Consider the following 22,207-nt stretch of genomic DNA (forward strand, 5'->3'; position numbering starts at 1 on the left):
CTCCTCTGTCCATGGGATTTCCCAGGCAAGAAAACTGGAGTGAGTTGCCATTTCCTTCTCCAGGGGATCTTCCTGACCCAGGGATCGAACCTGGGTCTCTCGAATTGCAGGCAGATTCTTTACCATCTGAGTCACCAGGGAAGACCATATAATATATAAACAATATACAAATTATACATTTAAGTGTATGTGTGTATATATGCATATATACATATATGTTAAATATTACTACCTAGTGTTGGCAATGGCTTGGGATTGGATCTTTTCATATCCCACAGATGGGAGCATAAACTGGCCCACCTTTTCTAGAGGACAGTGTGGTACTATGTATCAAAGGCCTTAAAAGTGTGCATACTGCTGCTGCTGCTGCTAAGTCGCTTCAGTCGTGTCCGACTCTGTGTGACCCCATAGACGGCAACCCACCAGGCTCCCCCATCCCTGGGATTCTCAAGGCAAGAACACTGGACTGGGTTGCGGGGAGCGAGCTCCGCCCCTGGCAAAGGTCATGAGGAAGGAGGCTTGGCATACGCAAAGGTGGGATCAAGCCTCAGGAGTCTCCCTGGAAATTCTTGAGCAATCTACCCCCAAAACCAGAGTCTGCCTACTTTCTGCTTTGTGCTTTCACCTACACCTCCGACTTTACGGGGGGCTGTCCCCCACTACCTCTCTCTGAAAAAAGAGTTAGCTTACAGATCCAGTTAATAATTCCTGGGTGTGACAGTGTTTCAACCTACAAACTCCTTTGGAAGTCCTCTAGCCTGCCTGATTAGGTTTTTCCGGCCACATGTGATTGCTCAGAGCCTCCCAACTGTGAGAGGCATGAGATGTTCTAAACTGTCTAAATACAGATTCCTTTGAGCAGTTAAAAGATTGATTAGAAATTGTATTGGTGAAGGGATTTTCACTTGTCGGGCCAATGTTTGCTGCTAAGTTTCCATATCCCTTACCTGCTGTGTCCCTGGCAGTGTATTGATTAATATAATTGGTGTAAGTAGTAGCTTTAATGTTTGTAACCTGGGACCCTTGAGTTAATTCTTTTTCTTATTATAGCCCACCACACCTTTGCTCTGTAGGAATGTAACTTTATCTAATGCTTTTTGGAGGCTGGCACCTGCCTTTAGAATAATCACCTTTAGAGAAAAATAAGTTTCTTAAAATGTTAACAGGCCTCCGGGCCAGAAGATGATGCAAATCACCTAAACTTTTGCATATGATAAGTCTGCAGGAAGAAAGCCTGGCTTACTGCATGACTCTACCCCTTCCCCCATTATCCTCTATGCATAACTTAAGGTATAAAAACTACTTTGGAAAATAAAGTGCGGGCCTTGTTCACCGAAACTTGGTCTCCCCATGTTGTTCTTTCTCTTACCTTCTGGCTGAATTATTCAGCCTCTTTTCTCCATTGAATTTTCCTACTGAGCTATCCTCATTCTATTACTCTTTATATCCTTAATTAACGTTTAATTAAGCAGTTGTTTCCTGATCCTCGCCGACGCTGTCCCCGCTTCGAATTCCCTGGATCCACCGGGGCTGGACCCCGGCAGTGGGTTGCCATTCCTTCTCCAATGCATGAAAGTGAAAAGTGAAAGTGAAGTCACTCAGTCTTGTCCGACTCTTAGTGACCCCATTTTGACCTAATGATCCCACTTCCTGAAACTTATTATTCTAGGGCAATAATTATAGATGGGTGCAGAGATTTAGTTTAAATGATACTCATTCAGAGTGACTGGTTATACTGAAAACACTGGAAATTCCTAGATATCCAACAATAGGTACAGGACTAAGTAAATTCTGACTCATCTGTCGAAATCCCTTCAGCCATTAAAAAGGACTCTGAGAAAGAACATCTGGTAATATGGGGAAGTGTTTATAAGATACTGTTAAGTAAAACAGGTAGGTTTTGAAAAGAGTGTATTATTAGAACATTTTATATGCACAGGAAAGTATATTTAAACACATACACATACATACGCATACACACACACACACACACAAGCTCAAATATAAGACACACTGCCTTACCCCATGGGTAATAAACCCAAATGGGATGCTGGCCCCAGCTGACACGGGCTTGTATTCCTGGGTTTAGAAGGTTATATATGCGCTTGGATTATGGACCCACAGGTCAGGTGATGGGAAATCAGTGGGGCTTATAGTCTGACCACATGCCTAATTTATCTGTCTCTATCACATCTGTTGAGAAGAGAACCTGGTTGCAGGTGCAGATCAGAACAGTGCTGGCAGTCTCTGATGTGGACATCAACCAAAACAGGTCTCCCTTTCTCAGGGCTGACAGGAAGCCCCTGGAGCTCCAGAACCAAACCGCTCTCCTGGAGGCTCGTGGAGAACTTTCCAGTTTCTCTCCATATTCCTGACAGCAGTGCCCCTTCAGAACTGCTCCCCTGTCTCTTGCAAGAGGTCATATGCAGTTCGAGAACAGAGGCTGCAAACTGTTGGCCCCCAAGCTAAATCAGGCCCTGGACAGGTTTTGTCTGACCTGCACAGTGCGGTCGTTGGTGCTTTTAATTAGTTGGCAGTATTTCAACATTACACAGAAAAATCCAGCTTCTCTCAAAAATACAGGAAGGTCAGGTCACATCAAACCTGCATTCTGGTTCAGCACTAACACATTGTCAGGAGCAGCAGCTGTCCACCCTATGGGTGGGGCTTGCCCATTTCAGTTTGCCACAGTCCCCTCCACTCCCTATTGTGTCCTCACTCACTTGACTTATTTACATTACCTGTCTGATCACTGTAGGATTTAAGTTTGCAACCTGCTAGGTGCAAGACTGTTGAGAGGCAAAGCTCCACCCCCGCCGCTTCATCCAGGGGCAACGGACTGTATTTCCCCTCTACACAGAGGCAAGGTCCCGCGGGGCCCTCTTTGAGAGGCCAAGGTTGTTCCAGACCTTTCTCTTCTCTTCTCCTCCCTACCTGCTGTTGCTTGGGAAGATGTGCAAGATGACCAACTTGCAGAGATTGAGGTGGGCATTGTCCAAGTGTGGCAATGGTCATTGACACCAAAGCTTGCCCACTGATGCTTATGGAGGAAACCTGGGGCTCAGGCAGCAATCTCAAGACCAGATGCAGGGGCTTCCCCGGTGATCTAGTGGCTAAGACTCTATGCTCCCGATGCAGGGGACCTGGGTTCGCTCCCTGGTCAGGGAACGAGATCCCACATGCCACGACTAAGGGTTTGCATGTGCCAGCTAAAGATCCCACATGCCACAACGAAGCCCTGGTGCGGCCAAACAAATTAAAAATAAATAAATAAAGACCAGATGCAGCTCCTGAGGTGTCTGATGTGGTAGCAGCCTTGGAGCAGCTGGGATGCCCATCACCACCCTTCCCCTGCTTCCTGGCAGAGCCAGGCTAAGCTCCCCTATTTGCTGGCAGCCCTCTTAAGTCTGTATCTGCTTTCCTCTCTGTGGACCACCTCGAAGCTGGGCTGCCAGGGCTCCCATTAGCCCTTATGACGCCTTTCTAGAAATAGCAATAGGCATCCTTTTTTCAAGACACTTCACTTATGTTAGAAAACCATCATAATATACCGATTTTGTTAGAAGACTTTTACTATCATTTGCCAGGAATTGTTGTAATAAAGGTACAGTACTGTGTGACTAGCACCCTTCAAACGTGGTGTGCTTGTACAATGCACAGCCTGCACAACTGTTCCTGACCATCCTAATAAAAGTATATATAAGCAGTTGCTGAAGCCAGCCACAGAACTCTGATCTGGAAAAGCGGCCAAGCCATAGCAGGACTGCAGGCAGGCCTAGGAAAGCACAGGCCTCTCCCTTCAGCCTCCTCAGTCTCCTCACTGACCACGTTCAAGTGTGGCCCAACTACTGGGATCCCGTGTGGAGGAAACTTGGTATCATTTGGGCCTGTAAAACTCCTTTCTGTCTAACAATCTGATCCACTCCAGGCCCCCGAGAACCGAGGCAGAACATGAAGGAACAGACTGACGATGAGTAACCTGGGTAAGAATGAACTGCAGTTTCTACCTTAATAGCAAAAATTCATTTTTTTTTAAGCTTCCACATGGTGACAAAACAAATAAGATGACTTATGCTCCTCATTTAGCGCGGCTGGTTTCATCCACTCTCCTGTCTTGTGATGGATTCAGACTGATGCTAGTTATAAACCATCAGTACTTCTTCCTCTTAGTCCTCAGGGGATGACATGGGGCACTGTGTGAGGACTGGGGTGTGGGAGGATCCCCTTCCACGGCTCCCTAACTCCTGCCTGAGGCTCGAGTCCTTGGCTCCAACCAGATCATATGAACTCTGACAGAACATAAAGACATGACTATGCTTGGTTTGCTCAGAAATGGCACGTCTGAATAAAACTATCCTTTTCAAAGTGGCCACTTGAGGAAGCTGTTCATTTATTATACTTTCATAAACTAATGTTCTTCCCTTCACAGCCATCGTCTAGGGAGTTGGGGCTATCCAGGCCGCCAACTTTCTCCAAGGATGCTGCTGCCGTTCAAATTGTTTTGGAATTCCTTGAGCATTGCTCACAGTCAGTTTATTCTTGTTACTTGTTTCCGTCTTGTCACTCTGTGTTTGGGACCCAGGACTGTAATATCTGGGTTAATCAACTAAGTTATTCATTGGACTTGGTTATGACCTAACCATGGCTGTTTTCCCAAAATCAAATCTTCCCTCAAAGATTTGCCTCCTTTGAGGATATGCAGGCTCTGAGCGGTGGAATGTTCTGGAAAATCATGACAGCATCCTTTGGGAGACAGCTGTTCCTGAGATGACAGTTCTAGAAGGGAGAATGCTAATTTCAAAGTTATTACTGAGCCTTATTGACTATGCAATTTATTTAGTTAAAAACACCTACAGATCTCCCTGGTAGCAATCTGCCTTCCAACGCAGGAGAAGCAGGTTCCATCCCTAGGCAAGGAACCAGGATCCCACATGTCATGGGGTAACTAAGCCCTTGAACCACAACTAGTGAGAAACCTGGGTGCCAAAAGGAAGGACCTGTGCACCAAAACAAGATCTGGGACACCAAAATCAAATAAAATAAAACTATTTATTGAGTGCCCATTCTGTGACAGGCATTGTTCTAGGGGCTGGAGATAAGGCAGTGAGCAAGACAGATAAATTCCTCTTGCCTCATGGAGCTTACTGTCAAATGTGGGAAGATGACAATAACATTAATTGCCCACATAGAAGCTCCGTGACGATAAGGGTGACGGAGGAAAAGAAGCAGGGAGTGCTGGGGAAGGGTCAGTCTGCAAACGCAGAGGTCAGGGGGGTCTCCTGCAGGAGGGACAGATGACTTAAGACCTGGAGGAGGTAAGGAGTGACATAGGCAAGATGCTGAGAAGGATGCTGAAATAAAAAGGATCGACTCTGCCCAGCCTCAGGCCCCCAGTCATTACAGCTTACTGTCCTGTAGCCTACATACATACACCATTTGCATGTTGGCTCCTCATTTGCTCATTCTACCCTGGGTCGCCAAGATCTCCTGGAGAAGGCAATGGCACCCCACTCCAGTACTCTTGCCTGGAAAATCCCATGAACGGAGGAGCCTGGTAGGCTATAGTCCATGCGGTCGCAGAGTCGGACACAACTGAGCGACTTCACTTTCACTTTCTTTCCTCATTTGCTGAAACAAACATTTCCCCATGTTTTACTCAGTTTATGATTATAATATTAATTGACACATAATATTTGTTTAGGTCAGTGGATCATGATTCACTAAACCCGGCCTCTATTGTTAGTTGTGTCTATTTTTTTCACAGCAGAGAAGCCAACAATGGTCATTTATTTGTCAACAGTGTTTTTGCTTGTTTGCTCTATTTCCTTGGGATAAACTCCCAGAAGGGAGAGAAGAGAGTCAGAGGAAGTGAATGTTTCTGTGGCCTTTGCTACATAATGTGCTGTTGCTTTCCTAAGGGGACAATGCTCATTTCTTTTTTTCAAGATTATTTTAATTGATTAATTTTGGCTGTGGGTGGGCTCCTAGTTCCCGTGCCCCCTGCAGTGGAAGTGCAGAGTCTTAACCACTGGCCAGAGAAGTCCCAACAACGCCCATTCTTAGCTCTAAGGCCCAGTCTGTTAAACTCTTCGCTCCTACCACACCTCACTCTTCACTCCTGGTAACATCCTCCAGGTTCCTCCAGACCCGTCACATGAAGACAAACACCAACAGCTAGAAAGAGCCAGGCTGCCTGGGCCAGGGAGAGATCAGGGTCAAGGGTCCCCACGCCACTGGCCCCCACCCAGGCCAGATGCAGGAACTGCAGGTGGCACTCACGTGAGCTCTGGGTAGACGTTATCCAGGTACCAGCGGAAGGACTTGCAGTTCATCTTCTTCCTCTGCTCAATCCGCGTGGCCACGCTGGAGAAGGAGGAGGAAAGGCTTAGCAGTGGGAAGAAGCCTGGGAGGTCAGCCCCCTCCCCGGGGGGAAGGTCCCTTTTCCCGGAGCTAGCTATCCAAGTCTGTCCTCCAGCCTTACTTCATTCTCTGACCTGCAAGCTCGCCCCACGGCTCCTGGCCATGCCTTATATCTCTCCTCAAACTGGAGCCAAGCTTTAATCTCGGCTTCTTCCTCCTTGAGACCTCAGGGAGCATACCATGGCCTGGTGCTTATTTTCACAGACAGAGCAGAGCCTTAATGTACTAGCAGTTTTCCTTCCCTGCATTCCAGCTGAGCAGAAAGCGTCTACCACAAGAAAACCATGTTTCAAACATTTTTCCAAAAATTGAGCAAATAAGAACCGTCTGATGTGTTCATGGACATCTTGCTCAGCTCCAGGGATCATCATGGCCACTGACAGAAGACCAGCACTACCCTCTGAGCCTGTTTGTTCTCAGTAAAGTTGGGGTACAACCATCCACCTCCAAAGGCTTTTATGAGAGTCAAATGAACAGACATAAGTGCCTAGCACAGGGTAGGCCCTCAGCAAATGTTACTTCCACACTAAAACAAAGAGTGACATAACTTTTATTCTTTAAGGGATAGATACAAATAAATAGAGGAAAATTCATTGATGATCACTAATAATGTTTTCAAACATTTCTGACCACAACATTAAGTAAGAAATATATACATCTTACACTGTGACCCAGTATACCCATGGGCATATATGGACATACAACTAAAATAAGAGTTTCACAAAACAGTATCTATCCTCAACTGCAATCAGCTGTTACTTTCTGTTCTAATCTGAAATGTTCTAGTTCTCTATCACTTAAAAAAAAAACACTGGTCACGCCATACTCAATTGATTTTGAAAATGCTTAATTAGACTGTAGTCATAACAGTCCAGGGCAGAATAGCTCACAGATCACCGTCAGATTGACACAGCAAGGAAGCCAAAACCCCCAGTGTTTTCTGCAGACAGCCCTCCTTAAGCACTTCCACAGACATCCATCCTGCAGGCAGCTGGTGGACGGGCAGTGCTTGCATAAGTAAGCCCTCTCTGGTGATTTCTCCCCACAAGGCTGCTGCTTCTTCCAGGACCAAAACCTTGTCTCTGTCTCCTATACCCTACAGTCTCCAAAGAGCCCAGTGGTGTGGGGTTCAGTTGCTCAGGACACCCTGAAGGCTTCTCTGGAGTACACATGATTTAGTATTTCACTAAGGTTGTGAGCAAAGGCACAAGGCTAGGGAAGGGGCCCACCTGCCGAAGGCCTTCCCGATGGCTGACGGCCGCGCCTCATAGTAATACTGCTTGAACTCATCCATCCACACCTCTGCGGTACGCTTGGTATTCCTAAAAGGAGAGGAAGAAGCAAAATAAGGTCACCAGGTTGGGGACAGAGTTAGGGTTGGGATCCAGATCAGCTCTGAGCAGAACCGGACGAGGAGACGTTCAGGAGTGCGTGCAAAATGGCACTGATGTGGGAGTATCCATGAGAACAGTCTTTTTGGAGGATAATCTGTCAGCATCCATCAAATCTGCGGGAATGGATACTCTCTGACACTCCACTTGGAGGAATCTATTCTACTGAAACACCAGCACGTGGGCAAAGGGATGTATACAAGAATATTTGTGTCATAAAACATTGGCGACAACCCTAAATGGCCATCAATAGGAGAATAATGAGCTACGTCCACATGGCAGAGTACTAGGCAGCCTTGAAAGAGACCGGAAATGATAGGCTTGAAATCTATTAACAGTAGTTTCTTTTGGATAGAATAAGCTGATAGGTGTAAGACTTGGTGAAAGGGACTTTCACTTTTTTCTGTCTATGTGATATGAAGAGTAAAAATTATAATGTACAGTGTATGTACAGATATATATATATACATATATACACACACACAATATACATGGATACAGCTTGAAGTTTTAGTGACCATGTATTACTTCCATAATTATAAAAACGGTAAAATGGAATAAGGGAAGCAAAACAAAAGGCCATTTGATAAGCTAGACTCGAGGAGCCCCCTCTGCCAACAAGCAAGTCTGACGAGACAAAGACGCGTCCTCGGAAGAGGAGAGTGCTCATGGCACTCCTCCCACCTCCCCTTGCCTCCACCATCTGGAGAGTGGGTGAGGGGGTGGTCTTCCAGGACCTGCCCACTCCCCTTCAAGATGAAGTGCACGCTGTGGCTGGGAACACAGATGGGCAGACGCTGACCAAGTCAGAGTGAGGATGCAACATCCATGACCAGTACTTGGAACCCAGTGTGTGGAGGGCCGCTCCCAGTTGGTCATTTCACCAGTTTTCCAAGACCTTCATGAACAAATACAGTCAAGACAAGACAGGCCTGGAGGAGACGCCTCCAACTTCATCTTTCCAGCTCTGAAAGTACCAGGATCCCAGAATGGAAGGGACAAACGGGGAGACTAAGACTGGGGTAGTTGCTCAAATCACAGGAGTCACCGACAGGGCTGGGCTCTAGGTGTCCTGGCTCCTAGTGTGATGCTCTCTGCACCGTGACCTACCTGATGTAGGTGAGGGCATTGCCCTCGGGGAAGTTGTACGGGTGCCGTTTCCTGAAGACGTGGCCCACCCGGCTGCAGGGCACGATCTCTAAGCTCCCGCCGCACATCCACACCCGGAAGGACAGCTCTGCAGAGACAGCAGCCATCAGGAGCGGCTGGGGCCCCTTGGCAAGTCCCCACAGAGTGAAGGTGGGAAGGAGCTGGCTTCCCTTGCCTTTGGGGTCCCCTTGGAGGCGCATGCTGGGCTGGAGCTCCTGGGGTGCACCCACTCCTTGCATGTGTTCCTGATTGCTCCCTCCATAAATGTGCACACACACATCCCACAAACCCCCTCCACACACACACCACATACATACCCTCCACACACACATACCCTCTACACACATACATTCCACACACATACCACACACACACATTCCACATACTCCCTCCACACACACACACTCTCCACAGACACTACACACACATACCACACATCTCCTCCACACACATACTCTCCACATATACATCATACATACACACCACACGTACTCTCCATACACACATCCCACATGCGGACCCCCTCCACACACACCACACACATTCCCCACATCTAAGCCCTGGCAGAGCAGCAGGAAAAGTTCTGAAGGAACACCAGGACCATGAAGAGAAGGAAAACTGACTTAAAGGGCAGCATCAGTTATTTCCAGCCTCTGCCTAGAAAGTCCTATCCAGACAGGAGCTAAGGATGAACACATCTGCTTGTCAGAACGGAGAGGCTAGAAAACCAACACCAAGCAAATGAAAGGCTGCTCCAGTTGGCATTTTTCTGGCTGGCCCAGACCGCCCTCTTGGCCCTCGTGGTCTCTATTTACAGCTACCACTGGCCCTACTGGGGACTTCCCAGGTGGTCCTAGTGATAAAGCGCCCGCCTGCCAATGCAGGAGATATAGGAGACACAGGTTTGATCCCTGGGTTGGAACGGTCCCCTGGAGGAGGGCATGGCAACCCATTCCAGTATTCTTGCCTGGAGAATCCCAGGGACAGAGGAGCCTGGGGGGCTACAGTCCCTAGTGTCACGAAAAGTTAGACACGACTGAAGCAACTTAGCACGCACACGCGCGTGTGTTGGCCCTACAGAGACACACTTCCTGTTGGTGGTGGTGGTGACGCTGAAGGAGCTCTCACAGATGACCGGTCCCTAGTGGAGCTAGGAGATGCTAGCGGTGGTCATCCTGCCTCCCAGAAGGGGATGTCACAAGTTTCTCACTCCGTTCTCCACTCAACAGTCCTTCTGTCAACTTCTGGCAAGCATCCACCTTGGTAGCTGGCTCAACCTCACGTAATCTCCTCTGATTTCTTCCTCTCTTTCATTTTAACCCTACAGAGGACTCAGGACTACCTCCTGGCCAGCCTGTGTGCACCAGGCAACTTCCCGATATGGTCCTGGGACCAGGACTGGATATTTGGCATATCTGGACCTGCCTTCAGGGTTGGCTATATTAATGGGCTTCTCTAGGCCTACTTGCTAACTGCCAGGCCTCTCTCTTCTCCTGGTCAGAGCTCTGCAACTGGTTCAGCAACTGAGATTCAGAACTAGGGACAGAAGATCTGCATTCTAGTCCCATTTCTGCCAGGCTAACTTTGTTACACTATTAATAGTTAGGGCTTCCTTGATAGCTCAGTCGGTAAAGAATCCGCCTGCAATGCAGGAGACTCTGGTTCAATTCCTGGGTCAGGAAGATCCGCTGGAGAAGGGATAGCTTACCCACTCCAATATTCTTGGGCTTCCCTTGTGGCTTAGCTGGTAAAGTATCCACCTGCAGTACAGGAGACCTGGGTTCGATCCCTGGGTTGGGAAGATCCCCTGGAGAAGGGAAAGGCTACCCACTCCAGTATTCTGGCCTAGAGAATTCCATGAACTATAGTCCATGGGGTTGCAAAGAGTCGGACACGACTGAGCGACTTTCACTTTTATCCCACATACCCCTTATTGTCATATTATTGTTTACTTATTGTCATTACTAGCAACAATGGCAATAACAAAAGCAGCTAACCATCATGCATTTACTGAGCACTTTGTGCTCTTTATGGCTGATGTCTAATTCTCACAGCTACCACATGACATTGGTGTTATGATCCTTGTGTTTTTAATAAGGACTATGATGGACAGGGAGGTCTGGCATGCTGCGATTCATGGGGTCGCAAACAGTCGGACACGACTGAGCAACTGAACTGAACTGAACTGGTGAAGCTCAAAGATGTTAAATAACCTCTCCAAGGTCACCCCCCAACTCAGTTGCAGAACCGTAATGTAAAGTCCATACTTTGTTCAGCAAGTCCCATTATTTGAACCAGATTCTTTAGTATATTCAGCAGATTTTTACCAAAGACCTATTTATGACCTATCAGATACTGTTCTAGAATCCCTCACACTCTAGTGAGAGAAGACAAGAAGTAAAATAAGAAACAAAAATGCAAGTAGACAAGAAAATGAGTAGAATACATGGTCTAGTTGTGTTCGACTCTTTGCAGCCCCATGGACTATAACCCTCCAGGCTCTCCTGTCCATGGGATTTCCCAGGCAAGAATACTGGAATGGGTTGCCATTTCCTCCTCCAGGGGATCTTCCCGACCCAGGGATCGAACACTGGCTCCTGTGTGTCTCCTGCACTGGCAGATTCTTTACCACTGAGCCCATAATGTCTGTCTGATGGTATTATAAGCACAGTGAAGGGGACAGAGCACGCAGGAAACTAGGGACAATGAGTGGAGTTGGGGGTGGGGCCACAATTGTAGTGAAGCTGATTAGGGGTTTTCCATGAGAGGAGACAGCTGAGTTGAGGCCTGAAGGGGGGAGGAGGAGCCACGTGGCTCTTGGGGACAAGCACTGGAGGCAGAGGGACCAGCAAGGGCACAGACCTAGAGGTCAGAGCGCAGTCGGCAGGGGTGAGGGCGAGGTTGGTGGGGTGTCCTGTGCGGGAAGGGCACATGGTCTGAGGACTTTGGGTTTTGCTCTGAGTGACATGGGAGCCCTTGTGGGGTCTTGAGCAGCAGAGTAACATGATCTGATGCAACTTTAAAAAGATGCCTAATGAGAATCCCAAGGTTTTCACATTTGCCACCCCCGCTCAGGGCGGCCTCTGAGCGCCTGCCTGCATTTGGCTCTCTCAGGGGAAACAGGAAGGAGTCTCCGTTTGGGCACCTCCCATCCTTCCACAAAGGAACAGAACGAAAAGCCCAAACCCACCAGCGGTGGAGTCTCCTGGCTCAAAACTGGTCCCAGCAGTTGAATGTCTGAGCTACAGGGCTAGCCTGGGAATTTCTTTGAATTTCTTCGAAGAAACAAAACCTTCCCTAGAACCACTGTGTGGTTCACCTTTCAAGTTCCCCCAACCACTGAGCCCTGGCCTCAGGCAGAGTTTAAAGTTAGCTATTTGATCGTTGACTTGTTTCTCTATCAGGCCCCAGCCTTTAAAAAAAAGAAGGAAGGGAAAAAGAAAAAGGCCTCTGGACACAGCAGAGATCCTTAGTTTCACAGCTCTCTGAGACTTTACAGGAAACCAGCTTTGCCAAAGCTCCCTTCTGGCTGAGACCAAGGATACAAAAGAGGTCACTTTGGCCCAAAATACATGAAAGGAGGTCAGAATGGAAGGGTCACTGCACCCCAGTTCCCAGCATTGACTCCTCCGAATGCCTGCCTAGAAACCATTTCCAAGAGTAAGTTACAAAGGGGAGAAAATTCCATGCCTGTTCCCACTCCAGCTGGTTCTGAGTCAAAGCCCCAGTGCCCGTCTGCCCCACTGTCCCAGTCCGAGAAGGAAGACAGACCTGGTCCTCCCAGCCCAGAAGCACAGACCGTGACTCGGATCACACCTCACCACACTAAAGTGATCCCTCCAGCAAAGGTGCTTATCCTACACCTGTCAGATGTGGAGTTTGCTGACTGAGATCTGGAAGGTGGCGTCCACCTCAGTTTGCCTACCTGTCAGATGGGTGAGATACTGGCCTGTTTACTTCTCAAGAACCCGGGTCAGGATGAAAAGAGAAGCAGTGGGAAAGGCTCTGCAAAGGACTGAGAGGGTCCGGGAACAGCAAGAACGGGCCTTTGTCTTTTATGGGCTTTTTTGTATCTCTCCCCCCAGCTCCTGGAGAACCTCTAGGATTGTTCTCTGCCCTATTCCACCCTGCTCTTCATCTGGAAGGCTACTGTGTGGGCCACACCCCTGGCTTCCTTCCTGAGTTAGGACAGGTTCAGCCTGCAGTCAGCGGGAGAGTGAGGGTGGATGTTCATCCCCGACAACTTCCACCTGGTGCGTGGGCTGACTGCAGGCATCCCAAGACCATAGCTTGTACTGGGGAGTGCTCTGTCCCCATCTTTCAGACCTAGGGGTGGCTGCACCTCCCAGAAGTCACGCACCTAGCCCTACCCTGTCCCTTGTGGTTCCCTATAATTTTTCCACACCACGCAAACAGGCTCTTTCATAAACCCCTACATCAAGTGTTCCATCTGTATCCAGCCTTTGTCTCATGAACCTCAGCAGCAACCCTTGAGGTTCACTGGCTCTTCTCTTTCGTTGTGGGGCTAAAGGATTCCTATGGTATCGTGTATGTGTGTGTGTGTGTGTGTGTGCACGTGTGCTCAGTCATGTCCAACTCTTTTCGACTCCACGAACTGTAACCCACCAGGCTCTTCTGTCCACGGGATTCTCCAGGCAAGAATACTGGAGTGGGTTGCCATTTCCTGTTCCAGGGGATCTTCCCAACCCAGGGATCGAACCTTAGTGTCTTAGCATCTCCTGCATTGCAGGCGGATTCTTCACCACTGAGCCACCTGGGAAGCCCTATGACTTCATAAATAATAATAATGGCCATCAGTATCTTCATCCATCCTCTTCCTTAGTGCTCATGACAGCCTCTTGGGGAAACTGAGGCTCCAAGAGGCTTTCACTTACCAAGAGCCAAACAGCTTGTAGGTGGTAGGGCCAGGGTTTGCACCCAGTAATAGGGTCTGACTCTATTACTTATGCTGAACCATCACCCTCTACTGCACACCACCTCTCCTTCAGAGTTTCTGGTAGGGAAGCAGCCACGTAGTTCCTCCACACATGTCTAGCCACGTGGCCACAGGTTCTCCCTGACCACCTCATTGCTTTGTTTACTAGATACGTGGCTCTGGACAAATTACTTAACCTCTCTGTGCCTTAGTTTACCAGTAGAAAGGTACTTCAGAGATTCGTTGTGAGAATTTAAGTAGTCAATGTGTATGAAGTCCTTAAGGCCTTACACATAGAAAACACTCAATCTGGGTTTGCCTACTATTGTTATTGTGGTTATTCCCCAACTTACCAAAATTTTCTCCCCCCCAGATGTCCATCTGAGCATCATACTTTCCCAAGTGGTTAAACCAGGACTTGTCAATCACGAAGATTCCTCCAGCAATGACAGGCGTCCTGGGAGCAAGGAGAGGAAAGAGGTAACACATTAGAATTTGAGCCCCTCTAGATGGCCCCAGGGCTCAGGCCATTTACCCTACGATCACCCACTTGCAGAGTCACTGGGGCTGGATGTCTGGCCTGTCCTTTGGTCTATGATCTCTCTCCCCAGGGCTCAGAACAGACTCAGCCCTTAGATTGTGCACCTCTAGGAGCCCTGGTGACTGAACCAGCCCCCAGCAGCCTCCAAAGCCTGTGACTCAGGGAAGGGATGGGTCTCCCCAGAACCCACAGCAGGTCTGACCTTATGGGCTTGGTGGGGTCTGTCCGAGCAATCTTCTGCTCCAGGGGGATCTGCTCCCACTTGAAATGCAGGCTCCAGTCGAATCCTAAGGGTCAGAGTGGGGTGGGGATGGGGCTTAGGGCTCCTGTCCCCTCATTCTGCCCCCTGATAGTCTCTCTTGATCAGAACCCAGCTTGCAGAGGGCCCTGGGCGATTGGTGTAGTCATTCCTTCATTCAGAATGAGACAGATCCCTGTCCTCATGGAGTTTCAATCTAATGGGTAAGACAAAGACTTACAAAGATAAATCAATAAATGGATAATCTGTCAGTTGGGGTGAAAGTGCTAAAAAAACAAAAGAAAGAAAGAAAAGACAGGAGACATGTCCATGCTATTCTAATAAGTGTACCCAGGGAAGACTCTGATGAGGTCACATTTGAGTAGAAACCTGAATGAAGGACTGATCCATGCAGACCGATGGGAAAAGGGAATTCGAGGTGGGAGAACAGCAAGTGCCAAGGTCCTGAGGTGATTTCCCAAAGGAGAAATGCCTGGCTCCCTCCCATTCATCCTCAGCATCTAACTAAAGACTGTGTCCATTGGAAATCTGAGCCCCAGAGAGGAAATCCACTCTGCTCATTAGCTCCTAGCCACAGATTCTCTAGGGCCGCTTGCCCAGTAGGCCTTGCTGCACTGATGGAAGGGGCCTACATCTGCCCTGTCCAACATGGTGGACACAAGTCACATGTGGCTATTGAGCACTTAATGTGCTGCTGGGGCAATTTAGGAACTGAGTTTTGAATTTTACTTAATTTTAATTAACTTAAATGTACATAGCCCAAACCCAAAGTGGCTACACAGCATGGCTCTAAAGTCTAGATCAGAGCTGTCCAAAAGAAATACTTTGCAAGCTGGAGATGCAAGCCACATATGCAATTTAAATTTTTCTAGTAGCCATATCTAAAAGTAAGGACATATGAAATTAATTTGAATAATGTATTTTTAATGCAAGATCATCCAAAATACTATCATTTCAAACTGATGATCATATTCATAATGAATACAAAAAATTACTAATGAGATTTTTTTACATTTTTCAAACTAGGTCTTCAAAACCTGGTGTGTATTTTATCTTACTGCACATCTCAATTCACACTGAAAATGGAGTCACATTTCAAGAGCTCAATAGCTAAATGTGGTTAATAGCTACTGTATTCAGCCAGGTCTACACCATTTTGGGGGGTACAAGTCAGGAATCCATGCAAAGTTGAGGGTTCCCCCTTCCCCACTCCCAAGATAGTTGTCATATCATGTTCTTCTGCCAGGACTCGTGCCCATCCTCTCTGGGCTAGCTGTATTTGAGAAGGATATGTCAACGTTTGGGGGCAGGGAAAGATTGGAAACTAGCTTGACTCTGCCCTCATCATGCCAGGAGCCTCCCACTGCCAGCTCTGGTCCTTCGTCCCCAACTCCACAGCTCTATACAATCTCCTTTCATTTTCTGGAGGTAAAGGGCAGGGAGATGCTGTCTCATTTTCTGGAGATGCTCTGGACCTACCTCCACGAAGATCAGCAGATGCAGCAAGGTAAGCGAAATTATCTAGACTGATGACATCAATGATGGGGCTCACCACGCGGGTGTGGTCCTAGGGGAGGACACATGAGGTGGTGTGAGGTCAGGGACTCTGTCAAAAAAGCCCTGACTGCCTGTTTGGTGAAGTTCTCTCAAGGCATGAGGTACCCAGCACCTCCTGAAGGACATGTCAGGCTCCCAGGAGCTGTCCTGCATCACCACACCAGGCTCACAGAAGGTCCCACTTGGGTCTCACAGCTACAATGCTCTCCTAGCCTCTTCCTCTAACACCATGTTGAGCCCTGCTGGGATCTCACCTCCTCAATGAAGCCCTCCCTGATTGCTGCAGGCGGAGGATTTCTTCCTCTTTTTAAGCTGCTCTCGCAATTATAATCCAGACAATTCCTGGGACAACGAATCAGATGTTGCCTGAGGTGGCTTTTCTGTTCCTGGTTTGAATGGTTGTTTTACTAACTGTCGTCCATTTTTGCACATGTTGGTGTTGAGTCTTCCCAACTGGACCACCAGCAGCTTGAGGGTAGTGACCCTGTTGTTGTAGTTGACCCTGGGGAACCTGGGTGGCACTCCTCTCATTCCACCCCCACTTCAAGGTCAGACTCATACTCTCTTCATCACCTCCTAGACACAAACCCACCTCCAAAATATTGGTGGGTAATGCCAATTTTCCTAAAGGGTTTTTTCCTGAGGTGGGGGATGTGGAGAGAGTGGTGGTGGTGGGTTTTTATCATATACCACGTGCAAAACTTAATCGCCCTTCATCAGTAGGATGTCTGCTCTCTTCTTTTCTCCCTCCATGGAGGGACAAGGAACAGAGCCTCTTCTTTCTTCTCTGTCTGCACTGACCCTCAAAATGCTCTTGTCTGCGACTTTGAATCTAGCTCTGTCCCTCAGTTCACACCCCGTCTTAGGATGACAAAACTGTGGGACGTGGCAGATCAGAGGAGACCATCCATGGTCTCACAGTGTTCCGTGGGGGCCTCACTTTATCCTTTTTATAGACTTGTTTTGTATTGAGATATAATTCACACTATATAATAATTTTATTAGACATAATTGACATACTATAAAATTCACCATTTAAAAGTGTACAGTTCTGTGGTTTGTAGTGTATTCACAGGGTTGTGTCACCATCTGCTGCTGCTACTGCTGCTAAGTCCTGTCAGTCGTGTCCGACTCTGTGCGACCCCATAGACAGCCCACCAGGCTCCCCCGTCCCTGGGATTCTCCAGGCAAGAACACTGGAGTGGGTTGCCATTTCCTTCTCCAATGCATGAAAATTGAAAAGTGAAAGTGAAGTCGCTCAGTCGTGTCCGACTCTTATCGACCTCATGGACTGCAGCCTACCAGGCTCCTCCATCCATGGGATTTTCCAGGCAAGAGTACTGGAGTGGGGTGCCATTGCCTTCTCCGTGTGTCACCATCACCACTATCTAAATCCAGAATACTTTAATCACCCCAGTAAGAAACCCTGTACCCACTAGCAGGTACTCCCCCATTCCCTTCACTCCAGCTCCTGACAACCACTAATCCACTTGTTATTTCCTCAGATTTGTTTACTCTGGACATCTCATACAAATGGAATCATATAATTTATAGCCTTTTGTGACTGGCTTCTTTCACTGAGCATGGTTTTCAAAGTTCATCCATACTATAACACGCATCAGTACTTTATTCCTTTCTTATGGCTGAATAGTATTCCATTGTATGGCTGTATCACATTCTGTTTACCCATTCGTGAGCTGACAGACATTAGTTTGTTTCATGTTTTGCCTCTTTGGAATAACACTGCTCTGAACACTTGGATACAAGTTTGTGTATGGGGTATGTTTTCATTTCTCTTGAGTATATATCTAAGAGAGGAATTGCTGGGTCATATGGTAACTCTATATTTAAACTTTTGAGGAACTGTCAGTCTGTTTTTCAAAGTGGCTGCCATTTGACATTCCCACCAGCAACGCACAAAGGCTCCTATTTATCCAAATCCTCACCAGCAGTTGTACTGTCCATCCTTTGAAGAGCCCTCCTAGGAGGTATCAAGTAGTATCTCATGGTGGTTTTAACTTGCATTTCCCTAATGACTTAATGTTGAGCATCTCTTCATGTGCTTGTTGACCATTTGTCTATCTTCCTTGAAGAAACATCCATTCAAATCCTTTGCCCATTTTTAAATTGGGTTCTCTGTCTTTTATGGTTGAGCTGTAATCACTTCATCCTTGGTTCCATGTGTCCAAATCCTCCCCATTCTAAAGAACAGTGGGTGCATGGGAAGGCCCTCTGCTTGAGAACAATGTCCTCTCCTCCCTCCTTCACAGGCTTCCCAGTCTGACCCACCACCCTCCACTCCTCGTCACTCACCCAGGAGGAAAACAACACCACCCATTCGCAGAAGGAGTTCCATGGCTCACCCACAAATGAAGTCCCTCAGGAGGGAGCAGATCACGTAGTTTCCAACTCTGCCTGTCCAGCTCTCAGAGACAGTTCATACCCTCCCCACCCGCAATGCCAAGAACATGGTGGGCGTGTCCTGAGGGACAGAGCTCCCCCAGGGATAGACAGACTTACCTCCTTGACCCGCTGCAGCATGGGCTGCAGCCACTCCGTGTTCACTTCGCAGTGGCTGTCCAGAAAAGTGAGGACGGCAGCTGCCGCCACGTCTGCCCCACGAACTCGGGAGCGGATCAGCCCTGAAGTGGGAGGGACACGGTGGTGCTGGGTGGGACTCAGCCAGTTTGCTCAGCCGTCCCCTCAAAGGCTCAGGGCTCTCTGCCCCTTAGGGCTCAGGTTTCCTCTGAGTTACTGTGATTTAACTTCTCTTCGTATTTGCTGATTTCTTCCCTCTTTCTTCCTTTCTCTTATCCACCCATCCATCAACCTCTGAATGCCCCCCCTCCCCAATGTAGAGGCCAGACACTGGGCTCTCGGGACACACTGATGAACAGTCAAGAGTTTAGTGAACAGAAGTGGCAATAAAGTGTGGTTTGGTACCTAAGGGGAACTAGAAACCAAAACCCTTTCCCCTTCAACATGGAGGAACCTCAGGGCGCTCCCCTCTGGCTGCACTATGCTGTATGACTTGCAGACAGTCTTCCAGACTAAGACCGGCTGGAGTCAGAGCTCTCTGCTTTATCAAATCTAAATGCCTTTCTCTGGCTTCGAGCCCCTCCGTCATCTGTCCTCACCCCACTCATTCCCTGTGCTGACCAGGTCTGATTCTCCCAGGGAGGGAGACTAAGAAAAGGAAGGTTAAGAGGCTGGCTCTGAGTGTGGGCCCCCTGGCTGGGGGTGAAATCCTGGCTCCTCAGTTCATCACTCCAGGCAAATTACTGAACCTTCTTACACCCTAGTTCTTTTATCTGTAAAACAGGATGAAGGGCTGTTATGAGGACTGAGTGTGAGCATGTGAGCAGAGATGAGAAGGTAGGAAAGGCAGGAAGAGGCTGTTAGTACTACATGTACCCAGGCCTGACTGATGCCTTTGCTCAGAGTCTCTGGGCCTAGAATGCTCTCTCTTGCGCTCCATTCATCTCTCAACACCCTCACCCAATCCAGGCTCCCTCCCAGATCACTCCCTTCTCCTTTAGCTCCCTACCCCTACATACTTACACCAGCCTTGGAATCCATAATAAGCTCTCCGAGGGCAGGGACCACGTGTAAACTTCTTTTGTGTTCCCTAGAGTGTCATGCACAATCCTATGCCATAGTTGATGCTCCAAGTATATCTGCTCTATATTGCCCTGTGCTTTTCTCAAAGCATTTAATCCTTACAATAACTGTGCAGGGCAGAAAGAGTATATTATCAGTCCCATTTCTCAGAAGAGATAACTAAGGTGCCAGAAGTAGAGCTTCTTGCCTACAGTCATGCTGTGATAAGGGCTGCTCCGAGACAGCAGGAGGGTCTTTCCGCAGACCTTGGTCTTGCCACTAGGCATGCAGCAAGACTTCATTCGGTTGGTATAACAAGGTATCAAAAGGGAGCAGAAGTCTAGACCAAAATGGATCTACAGTAGCACCCAGGTTTCGAGGACATACCTTCCCGCCGGTCATTGCGTAGGCACTTGACCTTGGGGATCCTGGTTAGCAGCAGACAGTCTTCGGCTGAGGGTGGAGAGAAGGAAGCAAGACTGTTCAGATATGGACATCAGTCCACATATACTTTGACCAGGCCCAGGGAAAGGGCTGGGGAAGGCGAGGTATGATCGTCTCCATGGGGGACAGGTCATCTCCCCATCCCCTACTCCCAGGACACACGGAGGAATGCCTGTACTTGTGGCATAACCCCCAGGGGGTGCCATAGAGTACCAACAACCTCTCCAGTCCAACATCCTCTGACCTAGATTGCGTGTTAAGTTGCTTCACTCGGGTCGGACTCTTTGCATCTCTATGAACCGCGGTCCGCCAGGCTCCTCTGTCCATGGGATTCTCCAGGCAAGAATACTGGAATGGTTTGCCATGCACTCCTCCAGGGGATCTTCCCAACCCGGGGATCAAACCCACTTCTCTTGCGTCTCCTACATTGGGAGGTGGGTTCTTTACCACCAGCACCACCTGGGAAGCCCATTTTGTGGGGACGATATTCTGCACACGGCAGCTGTGATAATGAAGGATGCTGTGGATGTTTTATTTTTTAAAATGTCATCCCACTGGTGTCCCATCAAAGCAACACCACTCCTTTGGCACCAAGGAGCAGAGCCAGGAAAGGCACTTAGTACAGACTGAAGATCCCGGTGAGGAACAGACATCAGCCTGTGGTGGCCAGGACTATTTCAAGAGTGCCTCCCTCAGCATTCTGGAGAAATGGGGTGTGAAGTGGTGCAAAAACAGAAGATGGATACTTACGATCTGAACTGAAGTCATCCACTAGAATGATCTCCTGGATCAGGCTGGCAGGAGTTCGGTTCAGGACGCTGGAGTAGTGACCAAGACAGATGAGCCCAGATTTAGGGGCCACCTTCTACTTCCTTCTTCCTACCATCAACTCCCTCACCCCGCACCTCGGGGGGCCAGCACACTGGCCATAGGCAGCTGCTAGCAAACCCTTCTTGCCCTGGTCAGTGACAGGGGCAGGATGTTCCTCAGGCTCCTCCAAGCACCCGCCGACCCTGCTGCCTGGACCCTCGGGCACTTGAAATTCACCCCAGGTGGTGGGTGGGGACTGTCCTAGTTTAGTTGAGGCAGGACCCATAGCTGCTCTGGCTGCCTGGGCTTAACAATGGCAACAAGGCCAGATCCCTGCTGGCCTGGATGTTGCCTGCTTTGGAAAGCTGGTGAGGCTCCTTCTGACCTGATGGGTCAGGATGGGTGTTCTCAGAAAGCACCCCCACCCCAGCTTTTCCCTCCCAACATCCCTCCTCTTCCTTCACTCCCCGTGAAGAAAGCCCAAGCCTCTTTAATCCTTGGAATACCACTGGGTACTCCATTCCGAATCCTATTCTTATCTATGTTCATTAAAGAAACAGGTGATTAGAAGTCAAACTTGACCACAGGGCCAACCTTAGGAGGACAGAAGGGGTATCTCTCTCTGAATTGCTCTCAGGTACCCACTGGGCTGGCACCCACCCACCTGGAAGTGAGGCCCCACTTCCATCCTTGCCTCCATCGGCTCCTGGCCCCTGTGTTTCTGCCTGTGTCCTGGGGACCTGACCTTGTGTTTGTGCATCTCACTAACAGCTGGACTTCTTGGGTCCTGACCCTGATTCACTAACCCCAGCTTCTCAGAAGGGCAGAAACCCCCTCCCAAGTGCCCACCAGTCTTCATGCTTTCTGGCCACAGTGCCCATCTCAGTGTCCCTTGCCAGGGCCCAGCAGATCCCCGAGGCCTGGGGGAGCAGCACCACCGAGACGAGGGATGAGGCAGGGCTCACCTCTTCACTGTGCGCAGGAGCGTAGAGCGGGCTTCGTTGTGGAAGGTGATGATGACGCTGGTGGCCGGCAGGTCCGAGGAGTAGGACACGGATGGACAACTGAGGAGAGGGCAGAGAGCACACAGGGCATCTGTG

The 22,207-nt window shown here is 48.7% G+C and overlaps 1 protein-coding gene across 1 annotated transcript in view; it reads right to left on the bottom strand.

Moving 5' to 3' along the window:
- The window catches only part of GALNT16 (polypeptide N-acetylgalactosaminyltransferase 16), a gene marked incomplete at its 5' end in the record, with an annotated part of 32,056 nt that overhangs the window by 7,038 nt on the left and 2,811 nt on the right, over positions 1 to 22,207 (bottom strand). Inside the window, 10 exons of the mRNA XM_010846820.1 lie at positions 6,280 to 6,363; positions 7,650 to 7,742; positions 8,922 to 9,048; positions 14,250 to 14,353; positions 14,640 to 14,724; positions 16,176 to 16,263; positions 18,774 to 18,895; positions 20,241 to 20,306; positions 21,048 to 21,115; positions 22,073 to 22,171. Coding sequence (XP_010845122.1) covers positions 6,280 to 6,363; positions 7,650 to 7,742; positions 8,922 to 9,048; positions 14,250 to 14,353; positions 14,640 to 14,724; positions 16,176 to 16,263; positions 18,774 to 18,895; positions 20,241 to 20,306; positions 21,048 to 21,115; positions 22,073 to 22,171 — 936 coding nt within the window. The remainder of the gene's footprint in view (positions 1 to 6,279; positions 6,364 to 7,649; positions 7,743 to 8,921; positions 9,049 to 14,249; positions 14,354 to 14,639; positions 14,725 to 16,175; positions 16,264 to 18,773; positions 18,896 to 20,240; positions 20,307 to 21,047; positions 21,116 to 22,072; positions 22,172 to 22,207) is intronic.

The sequence above is a fragment of the Bison bison genome, unplaced genomic scaffold (assembly GCF_000754665.1).
Source record: "Bison bison bison isolate TAMUID 2011002044 unplaced genomic scaffold, Bison_UMD1.0 scf7180017864239, whole genome shotgun sequence".
Lineage (NCBI taxonomy): Eukaryota > Metazoa > Chordata > Mammalia > Artiodactyla > Bovidae > Bison > Bison bison.